General features: G+C 41.7%; 1 protein-coding gene across 1 annotated transcript in view; it reads left to right on the top strand.

The window, feature by feature from the left end:
- Positions 1-967: 967 nt before the first annotated feature.
- The window catches only part of SMG1 (SMG1 nonsense mediated mRNA decay associated PI3K related kinase), a 117,536-nt gene continuing 101,234 nt past the window's right edge, over positions 968-17,269 (top strand). Inside the window, exons 1-2 of the mRNA XM_065412819.1 lie at positions 968-1,158; positions 16,772-16,935. Coding sequence (XP_065268891.1) covers positions 1,070-1,158; positions 16,772-16,935 — 253 coding nt within the window. The 5' untranslated portion in view covers positions 968-1,069. The remainder of the gene's footprint in view (positions 1,159-16,771; positions 16,936-17,269) is intronic.

Consider the following 17,269-nt stretch of genomic DNA (forward strand, 5'->3'; position numbering starts at 1 on the left):
GACATTTTGTGCTTTAAATGGTAAGTGTAGACATAGCCTCTGTAGGATGTGGTGTGGATTTTTCACACCAGAGTGACCTAGCTGGGTTGACTTAACTTTTTAGTGTAGACCCTGCCCTAGTATCTTCCTTGAAAATGTATCCAACTGCACAGGTTCTCACATTCTTTCAAGTGTGGACCACGTTATAATAGGCAGGCATTTTCTTGTAGATTTATCTCCCCTCCCATTTTCAGTCACATCCTTGTGGCCACTACAGCAGTTGTTTCCCTAGAAAAGTACCAGTACAAAGGTGTCATGTATTTTTTAGCAGCTGGAAGTAAAAAGGAGAAACCAGCACAGTGGGTTTAGCCAGCTTCCTGCTGACCAACCCCAATACTCTGTAGCACACCAATCTGTGAACCCTGGATTGGGCTGGGTTGGGTAGGCAGGAGACCCCTCAAGGTACCCGGGGAGGTAGGAAACTACTTTTTGGGAAGTAGGCCCCTCAATATGGGTGGGAGGGCAGGAAACCCTGCCCTACCCTCATAGGGATAGGAGACACCCTCAGCACAGGATGACGCCTCCTAAGGATTAGACCCCTCTCCGTGTGGGTGGGGACCAGGAGGCTCCCCCAGGGGAGGGTGAACTGAGAGTTACACCAGGGGGAGACCCGTCCTGAGGGGGCCGGAAGGAAGAGTCCCCCTTTGAGGAGTCTCCCCCCAGGTGCGTGTGCCCTCTCGGCGTGGAGGAGGGGTTAGGGAAGCCCGTTGTGAGTATACGGCGTGCGGGGGGCCAGCCCAGTGGGGGGTGAGGGGGTTCCGCGTGACCCCGCGGGGATGACCCCGCTCGGTGGCTGCTGTCCCATGGTGCCCCGCGGAGGGCGGGCGAGCGGGGCGGCCCCATGGCCCGCGATCCCAGCATGCCATTCGGCCAGGGAGCAGCAGCAGCAGGCGGAGCCGCCGCCGTCGTCTCCTCCTTCACTGTGAGACAGCAGTAGCAGCAGCTTGAGGAGAGCGAGTGAGGAGCTGCTGCCGCCGCCGCCCCTGCTCTGCGCCGCTGCCCGGCCGGCCATGCCCTCTCGGGCAAGGTAATGAGCCGCAGAGCCCCGGGGTCTCGGCTGAGCGGCATCGGCACCAGGCAGCACTATCACCCGCGGAGCTGGAATGACTGGCAACCCAGGTGGGTTGGGCTCGGCTCGGGCAGGGGGAGGCGCGGCCTAGGCGGACTCCAGGGGCATGGGGGGTGCCTGGCCTGTTCCCGCTGTGCTGGGGCCTGTGGAGATTGGGAGGAGGGAAGGTGTGTGGGAGAGGAGAAACCCCCGGCTTTCTACGTAGGTAGGCCCAGCTTCCTGAGTGCTGGGGCCTATAGGGAAATGGGGAGGGGGGAGTGACCCACCCCCGATTATTGGGGCCTAGAGGGAGATGGGGGGTGACCCACCCCCCTGATTATTGGACCTAGAGGGAGATGTGGGGGGAGGTGAGAGTGACCCAGTCCCTGACTATTGGGGCCTACACACTCAGGATTGGGGTGTCTGGGGGGTGAACGGCCACTGCCTCTCTAATGTGGCCTAGTCAGATGGGGAACGAAACGCCAGGACGCCTCTGATATAAAGGATCCAGACTTTGCTGGGTACTGGAAAGAGCTGGGGTAGGACGTGTGGACAGTGGAGGGTATTTCCTGCTATATAAGCAATTCCTTATCTGTTGGTGGCTAGAGAAACAAAATGTTTCTGTATCACACAACACGTAACTTCTTAGAATCCTAGTTTGGTTGGGTTTATGTTGATTTAGCCCAGGCTCTCCTTACCCTTTCAGGGTTTTGACCTAGGTGATTTATAGTTTATGATGATTTTAAGACATTTCAGTTCAGCTGTTGCTGGCACCCCACATAGTATTGTAAGTAGCAACTTTGTTGCTCAGTGACTTCTTTTATAGTAGGAGACACTTTCCTTTAGTGGTAAACAGACGTTTTGAGTTGCTTATATTGAAACAGAATTTACGGGAACCTTCAGTAAGTGCATTTTTGTTATTTGTGTTTTTTAATTGGAAATTACTTGAAGGAGAATAGAGGCTGCAAACATACTGGAGGTCTTTCAAGGGCTTAAAAAAAAGCACACACAATGTATATATAAATTTTGTTCTTTAATCAGGAAAAGTAGTCCAGAGTTACAAAAATCCCATTAGTTTACTTGCATGTGATGTGTTGCAGTTATTACATTTCAATAAGTGAAAGTGTATTTTGCATCTGAACTATTCCCAACATGTATCACCCGTGTAGTTGCTAAACTGCTTTAGTTTCTTGATTTAGTATCTTGATTATCACTTCAAAAGTTTTTTTCCTTTTACTTAATTGGCCTCTCAGAGTTGGTAAGACAACTCCCACCTTTTCATGCTCTCTGTATGTGAAAGCTTATGCTCAAATAAATTTGTTAGTCTCTAAGGTGCCACAAGTACTCCTGTTCTTTTTAGTTTACTGTATTAATTTTTAAAGTTGTTTTTGTAAAACTGTTGTAATTTGGCCTGAAGTATCTAAGTCCTTCGACTTCATTATTGTTTCTATGTTGAACTTTTTTGGCTTTGTTTGAATGTTACTAAAACTTAAGTTGACAGAGAAAGGGACTGCAGTTCTGAAGTTTGCTGTCAGTATCATGTAGTTTCTTAAATTGATGGGATTGTCATTGGAATGGGGAGATTGAATGGATGTGGAAGTGGATCCTGCTATTGTATGGGTGGAACATTAGTTTCATATATGTGAAAGAAACAAAAGTTCATTTTGACTAAGTAGTCATCACTCCACATGTTAGGGATGTTAAGTTTGCAATAAGCATGCAACATTTAAATGATCACATGGTCACACCTCACTAAATTCTGCTCTCTTTAGTTGTTGAGGTGTAGTAAATTGCAAGTTTAAAAGTTAGAAATTTGCAAGCCATCATATTGATGTCCTGTTGTGGCATCCTATTTCTTCAGTAACAATGGAGGACTTCCAATGGCCTACAGTCTGGTACCTCCCTTATTCCCTAAATGATTACCTGCAGAGGAGTCCTGGACTCCATACTTGAAGTCAAATACTTTTAAGCTCTTGACCCAGAGTTTTCCCCCTAAAAGAAAGGGTTAGATGTAGTTTGTGTCCCTGCTGATATGGTGACAGCTGTGATAACGGCTTCCTGATAGGACATGTTAATTTGCCACAAGACCCATCTTACTTTCAGCATAGAAAATGTGCTTTACAGATGCTGAAGCCCTGTCTATACTAGGAAATTGACTTACTGAAAACCATTGAAGTGGAGGAGGTGAAAATGGTTTAACTGTTGGCACAGTAAGAACAAAACTGTATTCAGCAGTATTACAGAAAGTGTGACTGAGAGGAGATGAACCATTGTCACTGACAAGTTAGTTTCCCAATGTGACTGGGGCTTGGTCCTCTGCATCCAGAGGATCATGAAATTGGAGCATTTGTAAAGGAATAAGTGAGATCTGTAGCTGTCCTTGGGAGCAACCTGAACCTACAGCAATTCGCTTTACCCCTTAGTTTATCTACCAGGCACCCCAAAGAGTATAAAAATGTGCACAATGAGAATTGTGAGATAATTCTACATATGTATGAAGTCTAAAAATGTTACCATAATACAAAGATCACTTTGACCGTATGAATCAATATACGGTTGTTTAGTTGAGCCTTCAACAAGAAAAAAAATCTTTGCAAAGGTATATTGTCAGCTAATTTTAAAAAATTCTGATAGAGCTCCCTTAAATAGTGTGTTCTAATATTTTTTTTAATTTAAAAGTAGCTGTGAATTTTTTTTGCTTCCTTGTTTTATGTTTAGAATGAACTTTTGGATAACAATGATAACAACACAAAATATGCTCAGACTTTTTCCGTTTTCTTTTTCCTTCTGTGTATACACCTGTCTGTTGTTTACTACCTGTTCAGTTCTAGCTCTGTTGCTGCTGGTTAGTGGTAAATAGCTTCTTGCAGGGGCAGAGGAAGGTTGTATGCAGGCACCAAAATTGCAAAAATTCTATCAAATTTCCAATGCAAGAAAAAAGAAAATAGAACTTTTTTCACTTTCATGGCCGATAGTATGTACAAAACTTTCAAATGGAAATACTATTTTTTGAAGTTGACTGTATCCCTTTAATTAGGATATTGTGTTTTGAAGTTTAATTATCTGTAAACGTGATAAATGAGATGAAATCTGAACTATATCATCAGAATCAAAACCTCCTGAACTTTGAGGTGTGAAAAATCTGATTCTCAATTTTGCAGCTCAGATCCATCTCTAATAAAGTCTAGTTGGTGAAGCAGAATTTGAATTTCGCGTCCATGTGAATGCGGCAATACCTGTCAGATGTGTGTGGGCTGGTTTACACACAGTTTTTGTAACGCTGTATATTGGACAGGAATAAGCTATATGATATACTATAAGTTCCTTTATTCCTGAATAACTGCATCCACACTAGGGGGGTTGTACCAGTTTAACTATATCTGTTTCTAAATGGATATAGCTAACTGTGTATGGACAAGACCTGAGTGTATGTGGCAGAACTTTGATCAGGAGACTTGATCACATTTAGACCCTCAATTGCTGCCTTTCTGAACTTCCAGGCCTCTGCCTCCTTAGTTTTCCTTACAAGTGTCCACTTCCTTTGGCTTTTGGGAAAAAAATTAAAAATTCATATCACTGTGGAGTTCCTGCTAGTTTGTCTGCTATTAATCTTTAGCATTGGGCTGAATTAACTGTGCAACACACAGTACTTCTTCACACTCACAGGAAAGCAGGCTTTGTGCAACACAGAAGCATTAAGCAAACTGATGTCTATTGATGCAGCATAATGGTAAGGACTAGAACCATGGTTTTAACATTCACCTTTTCAGGCCATGGTGAGACAGGGTAGATGGATTTTAAATAGCCTGCTCCTGTAACCAGGAGTTACTTCTGGAATAACTGAACTTCTCTTTATGAACAGAAAAAGACACAAACAATACGGTAGCTGAGGATGTATATGGAGAAGTAAGAAACAAAAGCTCTGACTGGTAAAAGTTCCAAAACTACTCTGATAGATACAAGTTCAATCCTGGAATTTTATTCTTGAAAATGGAAGTTATCCTTCTCATGCAATGTAAGTTAGTGTTCTGAATTATTATTATTCATTTGTATTACCATGGCACCTAGAACCCCTGGTCATGAATTAGGAGCTGCTTGTGGTAGGTGCTGTACAAATACAGAACAAAAACATGGTCCCTGCCCTCAAATTGCTTATAGTCTAAGTATTAGGCCTGAGCTACATTAGAAAATTGTGGATCAGAAAATCCACACCCTTGAGTGCTGTAGTTAAGTTGACCTAAACCCTAGTGTAGACATGATTGAGATGAGACCCCATAAGAGTTTTAGCTGTGTGAATGGATAGAGAAGTCTGTATCTTAGATGTTATACAGAAAGAATCGGCAAGATTTATACATAGACTTGATGTGAGGACCTAGAGAGAGATCCAAGATGATAATGACACGCAGGTTACAGGCAGGAAGGTGGTGTCATCCACTGTGAGTGAGAAAGGGGGTAGTGGGGAGGGTTTGGTGGAAAAGATTAACAGCTCTGCTTTAGCTGTATTCAGCTTGAGCTGACAGACAGCCACAAAGACACGTCAGAAGGAGACATATCTGGCGAGAAGAGGTAGATCTGTGAGCATAGAGATAATCGTTCTATTTGTCTTTGTGGATGGTATTCCCCAGAGATAAGGTGTAGAGAGAGAAGAGAAGGGGCCACGTACAGAGCCCTGTGGAACCCCCACAGAAAGTTGGATGGGTGATGGAGAGGATGTGCCAAAAGACATGCTGAAGTACCAGTTACGGAGGTAGGAGGAGAACCAGGAAAGGACAGAAGCATGAAAGGCAAGGGCGGACAAGGTTTCAAGAAAAGCATGGTTGACTATGTTGAAGATGGCTGACAGGTCAAGAAGGATGAGGATGGAATACTGGTTCTAAACTTTGATTAGGAAGAGGTCATTAGAGATTTTGGTGAGAGGGATTTCAGTGGATTGCGAGGGACAGAAGCCAGATTAGAGAGGGTCAAGGATGGAATTGGAGAAAAGAAAACAATTGTAACCAGCGTGTTCAGTGAATTTACAGATGGGTGGGAGAAGGGGTTGGAGAGGTAAGTGGGGTCAAGCTTTTTTTTGGTTTTTTAATTAATTAATTAATTTATTTTTTAAAAGAAAGACTAAAGCAGTGGCTCTCAACCTTTCCAGACTACTATACCCCTTTCAGGAGTCTGATTTGCCTTGCATACTCCCCCGTTTCACCTCACTTAGAAACTACTTGCTTACAAAATCAGACATAAAAATACAAAAATATCACAGCATATATTACTGACAAATTGCTTGCTTTCTCATTTTTACCATATAATTATAAAATAAATCAACTGGAATATAAGTATTGTGCTTATATTTCAGTGTATAGTATACAGAGCAGTATAAACAAGTCATTGTCTGTATGAAATTTTGGTTTGTGCTGACTTCGCTAGTGCTTTTTATGTAGCCTGTTGTAAAACTAGGCAAATATCTAGAAGAGTTGGTGTACCCCCAGGGATGGCATGGGATGGGGTCACTGAGGCAAATGGAGGGATTAGGGGAGAAGGTCGGACAAGAAACTTCTATGTCTCTGACAGGAGAGAGCTATAGGAGGGTATTGAGAAAGGAAGGAAGCTAGGGGAGAGGGAAAGTTGTCATATTTTGCCCATGTTGTCAACTTTTTCTTGTACAAGTTCATCCTGTGCAGAGAGAGAAATGAAGGCAGGAGGCAGGGAGGGTTTGAGGACTGAGGCTAAGATGTTGAAAAGGTGGCTGGGATGGAGGACATGACATTCAGTTAAGTTGGAGAAGTAGAGTTGTTTAGGAAGATGGCAGAAGTGAAGGAAGTTAGCTTGATCACAGGCTTTTTGCCAGAGATGCTCTGCTGTGTGGGAGCAGAAGGAAGTGGATGTTGTGACTGAGCCAAGGTTGCAGATTGACAGGATGGGTCTTGCAAAAGAGTCAAGGTGTGGAGGGGAATGAACCATGGAGAATCATCCACCATATCAGTGGATAAAAAGGGAGGTGAGGACTGAGAGCAGATGAGAAGTTATCAACCTTGATAGACTAGAAGTCACAGAATATTCTGAATGTTTCAGTGTTGTATGTAGCAAAGAATTAAAGCATATTATAGTTAATTTGATCAGCATCTCCTATTTGATAAGTCGTTCTGTAGGTTTCATGTAATGTTCATGGAGCAGTTTTTTATGCAACCCATAAACGTTTGTTTTTCTGTACGTTAAAAGTTCTTGTGTGTCACTTTCAGTTTCTTTTCAAGTGTGGCACATGGATTTCAAGACTTTTTGTTCTAATATACAGTGCTTTTTGCTAATTATGTCAAGGATTCAAACTTGTATAGAGATAATGTAAGCATGTAGTGTAGTATACAGAGAGTTGCCTGCACAAGTCCATTTACTGTGTGTATGCTCTATTGCCTTTTTGGTGCCAGCTTGTACTGAAAAGATAACTTACTGAGGTAACAACTGATAGTTGTGGTTCATGTTGCCAACAGAGATACTGCAAAATTCTAGTAGAATGCTTTTTCTAGCACAAACCCTTTTTTTAATATTGCAGTGTATCGGACTCCTATTCCACTCAGAACGAAGAGATTATAACGAGCCCAAAGATACTTTTTTCTAATTCAAGCAGTTTTACTGGGGATTGTTTTAATTTTATATGACAAGAAAGAGCAATAGGCTTGATGTGTAAAATGAAGGTAAAGGGAAACGAGGTAGCAGTGATCACATTAGTAAAATTACGGTGAGAGAGCATGAATATCCTTCATATGATGAATATTTACCTATAATGACTCAGGCGCCACACTTTGCTGCTGGCCTCCTTGAAGTGTGTGTGTGTGTGTTTTTTAACAAGTATTCTATTTCTGTCTTTGTTTTTTTGAATCAGTTTCAGTAGTTTTTCCCAAAAGCCATGCTTTTCTAACCTTGAAATCAGTCAGTTCAGTTGTTCACTGAATGCTTTACAGAAATCTGGGTGACTGACATGTAATATTTCATCCTTGTTGGCCACATTAGTACTGTTATCTAAGCATTCATGAAAACTGTTGTGAATAATTTTCGTCATCAATCTTCCTAGTCTTTAAAGGTGACCTGCAATGGATTTTTAAGTATACATTATTAATTCTTTATAAAAGTGGCCTGTAAGATGATGTGAGTGGGGGAAGAAGATGTTGTTTTTTGTTCCTTTTTAATAATCTGGTAAATAACTAAAATATCAATCTTGTTTTTTTCTGGTTTTGCTGGAAGACCTCTTCCAGGTCTCAGAGCAAATGGACTGTCATCTCCCATGTCTTGACTGAATGGTCAGTGGAGTTGAATTTTCTAATAAAGATATCCTTTCTTCAGAATGTTCTGTGATCATCCCTGCTACTACAGCTAGAGGTCCAAATCACTTTTGAGATCTTATTGTGCTAGACACTACAAATACAGAAGTAGACATTGTCTTCTTGTCATGGGAGGATTCTTTAACCACAACATTTCTAATTGTATTTAAATAGGCATCAACAAACACCATTTTAAACATTCTGACTAAAAATCCCTTTTTCTTTCAGTTGCTTAGGTTTGTCTTTTGACTTCTGTGAAATAAAAATTGGGGGAGAAAGGGATAATTTTTCCTTCCCATTTTCCTTAAAATATGGGGGTTGGTGGAATAGCAGTGGAAGTTTTCTCCCATTTTTCAGATGCATGGACTTCTGTTTCAGGAAGTGGGAGCTTGCTTTCAAAAAACAGCCTTGGCAAACAGGGCAGGAAACACAGATCAAAGCCTGCCAACCCCCCCCCTAACCCTCCCCCCCCCTTTTTTTTTTAAACTGGATTTCGGTGCTAATTTCTTTCTCTGTATTTTGGAGAAAGGAGAGCAGTTCTGTGACCCACAGGGATTTATTTTTCATTCTAGAAATGTACCTCAACTTCAACATATTTTCAAATTCCTATATTCCCTCAAGGTAAAATACACTACCTGATGGATGTATAACTCCTCTGCTCCTTCAGTGTTTCCATCTTGAATTGTCAACATGTAGATATTATCAAAAAGGTCAGTTGTTGTTGTCACCTCATCTGTTATCCGTACTCCTTTCTACCCTTCATTTGTGTCTTGTTGACCCCAAGCAGTTTGGCGGACCACCCTGTCCTCTAGCACAGTAGTGGTTTTGTCATTTTTGTTGGCACAGTGTGAAACTGACCAGGATCACATAAACCTAGGGCTAGCACCATTGTGGGTGGGTAGTTATAGAGGATTGAGTTTGAATGGCAGGATGCCAGAGAGTGTGTGAAGAATATTAAGCATTGATAGTCTCTTGGCTAATTCAAACCAATGAACATGCTAGATGTTCAGTCAGTCATTCACCTGTGCTGCAGGTTGTAAAATCTCTGCTAAGAGTGAATATTTTAATAATTCATTTCCTCTGGACAGAATGCCTACCTTGCAGGGTGGGTACAAATCTGACTAAAAAAAAAAAAAACCACTAAAAACAAATATTTTTTTTTCTTTTAAAAAGTAAGCCTGTTTAAAATGAACTCTGAATTTAGTCCCAAATCTGTTTTAGGCCTAAATTTATTATAATCTCTCAAAACATTAAAATAGAAAATAAGTAGGCTGAATCCATGAGCCTCTATGACAAACTATGTTAAAGGCTGCTTTTCTAAATAAAAAAAGAATCAGGGGAAAAACATGTAACTTGGTGTCAAGCTTTATGAATGTGGCACAATAGGTCATGTACTGTATTAAGGGCTTGTTTTGTTTAAAACAATTTATATGCTGTTTTGTGTGTTTAATTAAATTCTAGTTACCGTTCTAATGCATCCGGACACAAATCATGAGCAGAAAGTTCATTATCTAGTAAATAAGCAATATAGTCACCATTTTCTAATATATTAAAAATGTACAATTAATAAGAATCTGAAAATATTAAACTTTTAATAGTTTAAATAAATGCTATAGTTTAAGGTTACGTTTTAGTCACGGGCATTTTTAGCAAAAGTCATGGACAGGTCACGGTCCGTAAACAAAAATTCATTGTACTATATATCCCTAACTGAAACTTGGGCCGGGCATAGCGGGGGTGCGGTGGGGGGACATGGGCTGGGACAGGGCGGGTGCTGTGAGGGGGCGGGCTGTGCCGGGGATCCAGCGGGGGGATCCAGGAGCGCAGTTGGCGCTGGGGTGGACTGGGCGGCAGCAGCGCATGGCCTGGCACCCCACTGGTGCTGGGGGATGGGGGGTTGGAGGGACTGGCAGGCTCTCTACCTGGCTCCGCGCAGCTCTCTGGAAGTGGCCGTCATGTCCCTGCAGCTCCTAGGGGAAAGGAAGTTCAGGGGAGCTCCGTGCGCTGTCCCCGCCATGAACTCCGGCTCTGCAGCTCCCATTGGCTGGGAACTACAGCCAATGGGAGCTGTGGGGGCGGTGCCTGCAAGCAGGGGCAGTGTGCAGAGCCCCCTGGCCCCTCTGCCTAGGAGCTGCAGGGACATGCTGGCTGCTTCTGGAGAGCCCCCCACCTCCCCTGAGGTAAGCATTGCTCCACACCCCAACCCCCTGACCTGGCCCTGAGCCTGCTCGCACACCCAGACTGCTGTTGCTGCTGGCCCAGGGGCTGCCTGAGTGCTCGGGCAACCCCTGAGCTAGCTGCACCGGCCACTGCAAAAGTCACGGAGGTCATGGAAAGTCACGGAATCCGTGACCTCTGTGACAGACATGCAGCCTTAGTTATAGTGCAAAAAGATGTACCAAATCTAGTGTAATGGCTCTATTTAGTTGTAAATCAACATGTTTTAATGGTTATATCAACCAGTCAGAATGCACCTTTCTTTAGAAAATAACTGAAGTACAAATGGAAAAGTTGCTTAAAATTGATGATTTAAATTGAGGCCTTCCGGTTGGAGATTTAAATCAATCCACCCTGCTACTTTGGGCCCGTAAGTACTGGGGTTTGTCTGCATGGAACACTTGACCAGCAAGGCTATTCCAGAATAACTAATCTGCTATAAAATCACTTTTATTCCAGAGTAATGTCCACAGAGGGCAGTTACTCTGGGATAGCTAAATTATAGCAGAATAGTTAATCTGGAGTGGCCATGCCAGTGAATTTCCTCTGTGTAGACAAGGCCATAGAAATCTTAAACCCTTCTGGCTGTCCTAAAAATGTATAAGTGGTATCTCCACTCAACTACGATGACAGGTTATTTTTACTGACTTGGAACTATAATCAATATATTCATCTAGGAGGGAAGAAACAAATCTATTTGTAAGGTCACTGACCCTCTGATCCTTCACAGGATGATGTATTCCTTCAATCATAAATTTGTGCAGTCAGGACATAATGACTACTTCTGGCAGGCAATGAAATGAACTCCTTTTCCAAAGAGATTTCTGCCTGTCTCCTTACTTGTGTGTTAGAACGTGAGTACAGTAACTTTTGCGAACATACAGTGACTATTTGAGTGTTTAATAAACTGGACTGCTCTTTTTTTCGATAGGTGGGGAAAGAGAGTTCAGAATGTTGCTTTGTGAATGTGAGCTTCCCAATACAAAAGTGCAGCACAAAAACAATCACGCTATGGGCAAGAAAATTGCTCAGTAGGCAATTATGCTGATTTGCTTCTCTTCTGTTACCTGATAGTGCATCTTCTATCCATAATACTCTGTGTTCTTTGTCTATTCTCTAGTCATGAGTTTATCATATAGAAACAAAAACTTAAAAGTATTTAATTGGCACTGCCCTGTGGAAGTACATCAAACACCTTATGGATAGTTATGGTTATCCACCTTCATTTGGTTGCTCACTTCTCATTCCAACTGCACAATTTTTATTCTGACATCTCATCTTGTATTTGTGACTGAGCTGGTCTACTGGCACCACTGCATAATGGTTTGGTCAGCACACTGTGTGTGTGTGCGCGTGCCTGTGTGTGTTCTCTTATGAGGTCATGTCAAAATATGTGACTGATGTAAAATCGGCATTCCACAAGACTTTGAGATGGCATGTTATGTTCATTACTCAAACTTATCTGCCTGGCACAGTCTAGTCAAAATAGAAATATTACTTTATGAACAAGAAAAGTGCCATCTTAAAATACAGGCATGAGTTTAGAAAGGCAAGAATACAAGTTTCGTATATCTAATTTGCTTGATGTTTGATGGCACAGTTTTATTGCATCATAAAAGAGGAAATGGGCAGACAGGTCAGGGAAGTATGCCTTTTAAATGCAAGTCACTGAAAAGGTTCTGTATTTAAAACCATAACACACTTTATATTGATACTTACAAAGTGGGTAAAATAGTTTAGCACTCTCTCCAAAATACATGTACTCTAATATAGAAAGAAGCTTTTAAACTTTGAATGATTGAAAATAGGTTTATTTTTATGATTTTCTTCTTAGTGTTTACCAGTAATTGTACAAACATATCTGGATAAGCATGCATAAGCCATGATTTCAGCAGTCATCTTGCTGTTTGTTCCTTCAGTGAAATATAGAGGCTGAATTTCCATAGTGACATATTATGATGTCACAGATGGAACTCTGATAAGATCAAATCAAAAAGAAAATATGGGCTGTGTGACTGTTACGTAAACACACATTTTTGAATAAATAACAAGGTAATACTGAAATGACTGCTAAGAAAATTGCTTTTTGCATAAATTTTCTTATTCCAAGCTTGCTTCAGTGTGAGAGTCCATCTTCAAAGCACGACCGGTCATAGTTGAATCATTAAGTCTTTTCTCAGGAAACCAATAACTTGTATTGAAGTGGCCCTTTTGTGCCTGCTGAGAGAGGATCAGAAATTGATGGTTGTTTGAAATGAGCATGTTGATTGCAAAGGAGAGGCGCAGACTTTTTAAAAGAGATGATAATGCCTGCTTGAGAAAGATGCGTGGGGGCAAAACAGCTTTTTTATTTAAACACAATGCCACTCTTCCTTCTGCAGCTGATGGGCTGTTATGCCAGGCTGCCCAGCATCTCTTGATTCTGTTAGTTTGCAAGACTCTGCTCCCAAACACAGAACCACACTAGTACATAATACTTCTCAAAGCATTACTTCTCAAAGGTTTGTAGAGCATGTAGGCTTCACCACAATAAAAAGATTCTAAAACACCTTTAAAAAAGAAGGCAACATTTCAGGAAGTGAGGTTAGTCAAGAACATGTGCAATTCTCAGGCCAACTGACGTACAAAAAACCCCAGAGTTTAAATGTGCCAAGTCAATTAATGCTTTACTGAACTAAGTTTTGTTGATTGTCCCAGTTAATGTTGTTTCGTTGCTGATCTATTAGGGAACAAGCTTGTTTAAAGTTGCGCAATGCTCCCTTATAAAGTCGTTTGGCAGCTGCCTGCTTTGTCCACTGCTTTGCAGGATTCTCTGGAAGAGCAGCCCCTCATTGTGGGGATTAGAACCGGGGGGGGGGGGGGGGGGCTGCAGCCCCTCCCTCCATCAGCTCCCCTAAATTCCCTGTAAATTATGTGGCTTGGCAGCTGCCCAGCAGCAGTTCAGGTGGCCCTCCCCCAACTGCTGTGCTGCTCCTGCCCTGCCCTCTGCCTTGGAGCTGCTCCCGGGAGCTTCCTACTTGCTGGGGAATGGGGGGAGAGGGGTGCTGATATTAGTATGTGCCCCTGCTCCTGCCCCCCCCCACCCCATACCCCCTCTCCACAAAGCGGAGGAGGGGGACAGGGCTACGGGACAGAACGGAGGGAGCTTGCTGGAAGCTGTTGCTTCCTGTCTGAACTGGCTGATCTGTTTAAAAGGGCAACAAACTTGAAGTGATGTCAGTGTACTTAAAGGGGCAATGCACGTCACTCTCTCTCACTCATGCTTGCACCCCCCAGCACTTTGGAAAGTCAGCACCTGTGCAGCTCTGCATGTGCTGTCAGGAGGAGGGGGCGGTGTACTCCAGCTGGATCGCATGGGCTCATCATCATGTTCAGTTTTTGCAGGGAAGTGTTTGCAGCTACTGCCCTGCATCTATTGTGTTTCCTCCCTCCTACCTCAGTCCATGCTGCCTTGTAGAGTGTGAGGCTACATTAACAACAGTGTATTAACCCATGAGGGCTCAGCCGAGTGCTAGTTCATCATTTAGCAGCAAGGCATTCCCTTACTCCACCACCTCAACCAAGCTTCACAATCATTCATTGCTGTGTACAATATTAAACTGTTTGTTGAAAATTGTTTATATACATATACAGTACAAGTTTTAATGTGTTTTGTCTGGCAAAAAAAATTTCCCTGGAACCCAACCCCCCCCCCCCCCATTTACATTAATTCTTATTGGGAAATTGGATTCGCTTAACATCGTTTCGCATAAAGTCACACTTTTCAGGAACGTAACTACAATGTTATGTGAGGAGTTACTGTACTGGAAGGCCATGCTTATCCGAGGAGCCAACTGTTATGAAACTTTTGGGCGTTTAAGCTCATAGCAATTGAAAATCTGCTGCTCTGTTGCATTGGGTGGCTGAGACGGCAGAGACCCTATATGGGACATTCTCCATCTCCCTGAGCATGAACTAGAAATTTCTGCAGTTCACCCTGGAGGGAGAAAATGTGCATGGGCCATGTAAGTGGAGTTGAAGTATGATACAGATACATGTGGCACAAAATGGGCTTAATTTGCTACTTAATACCTTATGCTGTAGTAGTGACTGTAGTCCAGTTGTGTGGACATCTTCACAGCCCCCAGTTAGTTCTCTTGAGCAAAGTCTTTTATTCAGGCTTTCCCTGCTGGATCAGGATTTGGGCCTAAGGGACATCTGTCTTTATTGCAGTATTGCAATATACTTTAATATGAAAGTATTAATTGGGACATTTATCTACTTGAGTCTGTAGACTGGGGACAAAATTGTAATTTGGGGTGGGCATTGGGGAATTCAGGAAAACAGATATATTCTTTTTTTTTTTTTAATCCCCAGTAATATTTTTAGTGGTTTTTCACATGCAAAGTGCTTGACAAGCACTAACCCTCAGGATTGTTATTCTGTTTTGTAGATTGGGAAGCTGATCTTTGAGAGCACCAGGTCTTTAAGAAATGGTTGAAGAAATAAGTCTTTTAATATTTCTTGGTTTGGTAACCTTTTTGCCTGCAAAGTGTATTTAATTCCACTGTTTTGTATTTGCCTCTTGGCTCTTACCACAGTGAACTTTTTTGTTTTGTTTTTATTGGAAGACCATTGAGGATTTGTAGTATTTTTCTCTTCTGATTTTTTGGGGGGGTTATATTTAAGAGTAGAAGAATTAGACTATCATTTTTTTTTCTTGATTTATTAAATATAAACAAAGCTCATAATCAGGGCTTTGGAGCAGAGCCCGGAGCTGGAGTGTGGAGCAGCTCCGGAGCAGTGGATCTGCAGGTTTTTGCCTGGAGCTGGAGCGGAGCTGGAGCACAGCTCCAAAGCCGTGCTCATAATGAGTATGGGAGATCGTTAGGACTTGCTGAACAGCCCCCTCTGTGAATAATTTTCAGCAACGTAAACTCTGGTATCATTCAGTGTGTTGTATAAAAATCATTTTTGTTGGATATAGTTTTACTGGATTTAACCTAAAACCTCCAATGCTACTTATAAGGAAGCATTTAAAAGAGTCTGGTCTTAATAACTTAAGATAGTGGACTTAAATATTCTGAAGTTATTGGTTTTGCATATCCATTAAATTTTACAGCATTCAAAGTCAAATTCGCTTGGTACATATGGGGAGAAAATGAATGTTGAGGTTTCGGTTTGTCACCGCCCCACACTTTTTTTTTCATTAAGTCATGTTAAATAAGTTTATAAAGTATATCCAACACACTTAATGAAAGTAATGCACCTTTATAGTTTTCCCCCAGTTTCTTGTTATGTAGTTACCTTGTGTGCTAAATAACTTCCTAACGTTAAACTTACTGCTATACTTTTGCACTGTACTTGAGAGGTACTGAAACTATTTGGTAGAAATTCATATTGTATAATTATTTTGAGACGTGTTAGTGTGATAGTCTTATTATGATTTGGTTTTTAAAATCTCGAATTCTGAGACATCACAATTTACACTTCATACTGCAAAGGAATTGCCTGAAAAGTCATTTGTAATTTCCTGACCCTTGAAAAGGGTAACAACTCTTACTTTGCAGCTTTAACTCTCCCACAGTCACTTTCCCTTTAAATCTCATCTCAGTATTACGCAGCTCATCACGAACAATATACCTACTTACAAGGAGGAATTACCTTGGAGCAGATTTAAGTTCCTCCACAGTTAACTAGAGAGAGAGAGAGTGAGTGTGTGTGTGTGTGTGTGTGACAGAGAGAGAGATCAATCTGCTTTTCTCTTTGGGGGGGGTGTGTGTGTGAGAGAGAGAGAGAGAGAGTGCGTGACAGAGAGAGATCAATCTACTTTTCTCTTTTTGTCCATCCCTTCCTTCTTTCTTGCCAAATTGATCAAGATCTAACAGTCCATGCAGTCACACAGTCCATCCAAGTCTGAGCACTTGACCAGGTAGTTCTTACAGCAGGGCATTAACACACTAGAACACATTCATTACCTTTATGTTCTGTTACTGTGCTTACTCAGTTCTGATTCAAGGCACAAGTTTAAGGTGCTTGCTTCTTCTAAAAGTAGCTAGGGTATACAGTGTAACTTTATTTTTCTTTCTAAGAAAATTATTGGATTGTTTTTAAATGTGAGTTGTGTTCATAAATGTGAATTCCTCTTTTAGTGTACTCTTACATAAAAATAATTTTCTTTTTGTAGAACTGACAGTGCATCAGCTGACCAAGACAATTTAAAATACCCTGCATCCAGAGACCGGGGCAGCTCTGCCTCCTATGGATTACAACCCTCAAATTCAGCTGTGGTGTCTCGACAAAGACACGATGATATCAGAGTCCACACTGACATACAGAATGAAGAAAAAGGTATATGGATTGCTGTTTCATGTGTAAAGCACTAGGGGATATCCAAAAAGACCTTGAAAAGGCAGAAAACTTAAAACTGATAAAAGGGATTGTCTTTACATAAAGCATAGTTAATCTGTGGAACGCATTGCCACAAGATATCACTGAGTCTAAAACATAACAGGATTCAAAAAAGATTAGACATTTTATATGGATAATGAGAAAATCCAGAGTTACATTATATAAAATAAAAAAACAGATATTAATTGACTGATTAGAAAGAAACTTTGCTGTGGTCCTGTTATTCCATAATTGTCTGCTATGGCTTTCTGGCACCTTCCTCTGAAATACCTGC

The sequence above is a fragment of the Emys orbicularis genome, chromosome 10, assembly GCF_028017835.1.
Source record: "Emys orbicularis isolate rEmyOrb1 chromosome 10, rEmyOrb1.hap1, whole genome shotgun sequence".
Lineage (NCBI taxonomy): Eukaryota > Metazoa > Chordata > Testudines > Emydidae > Emys > Emys orbicularis.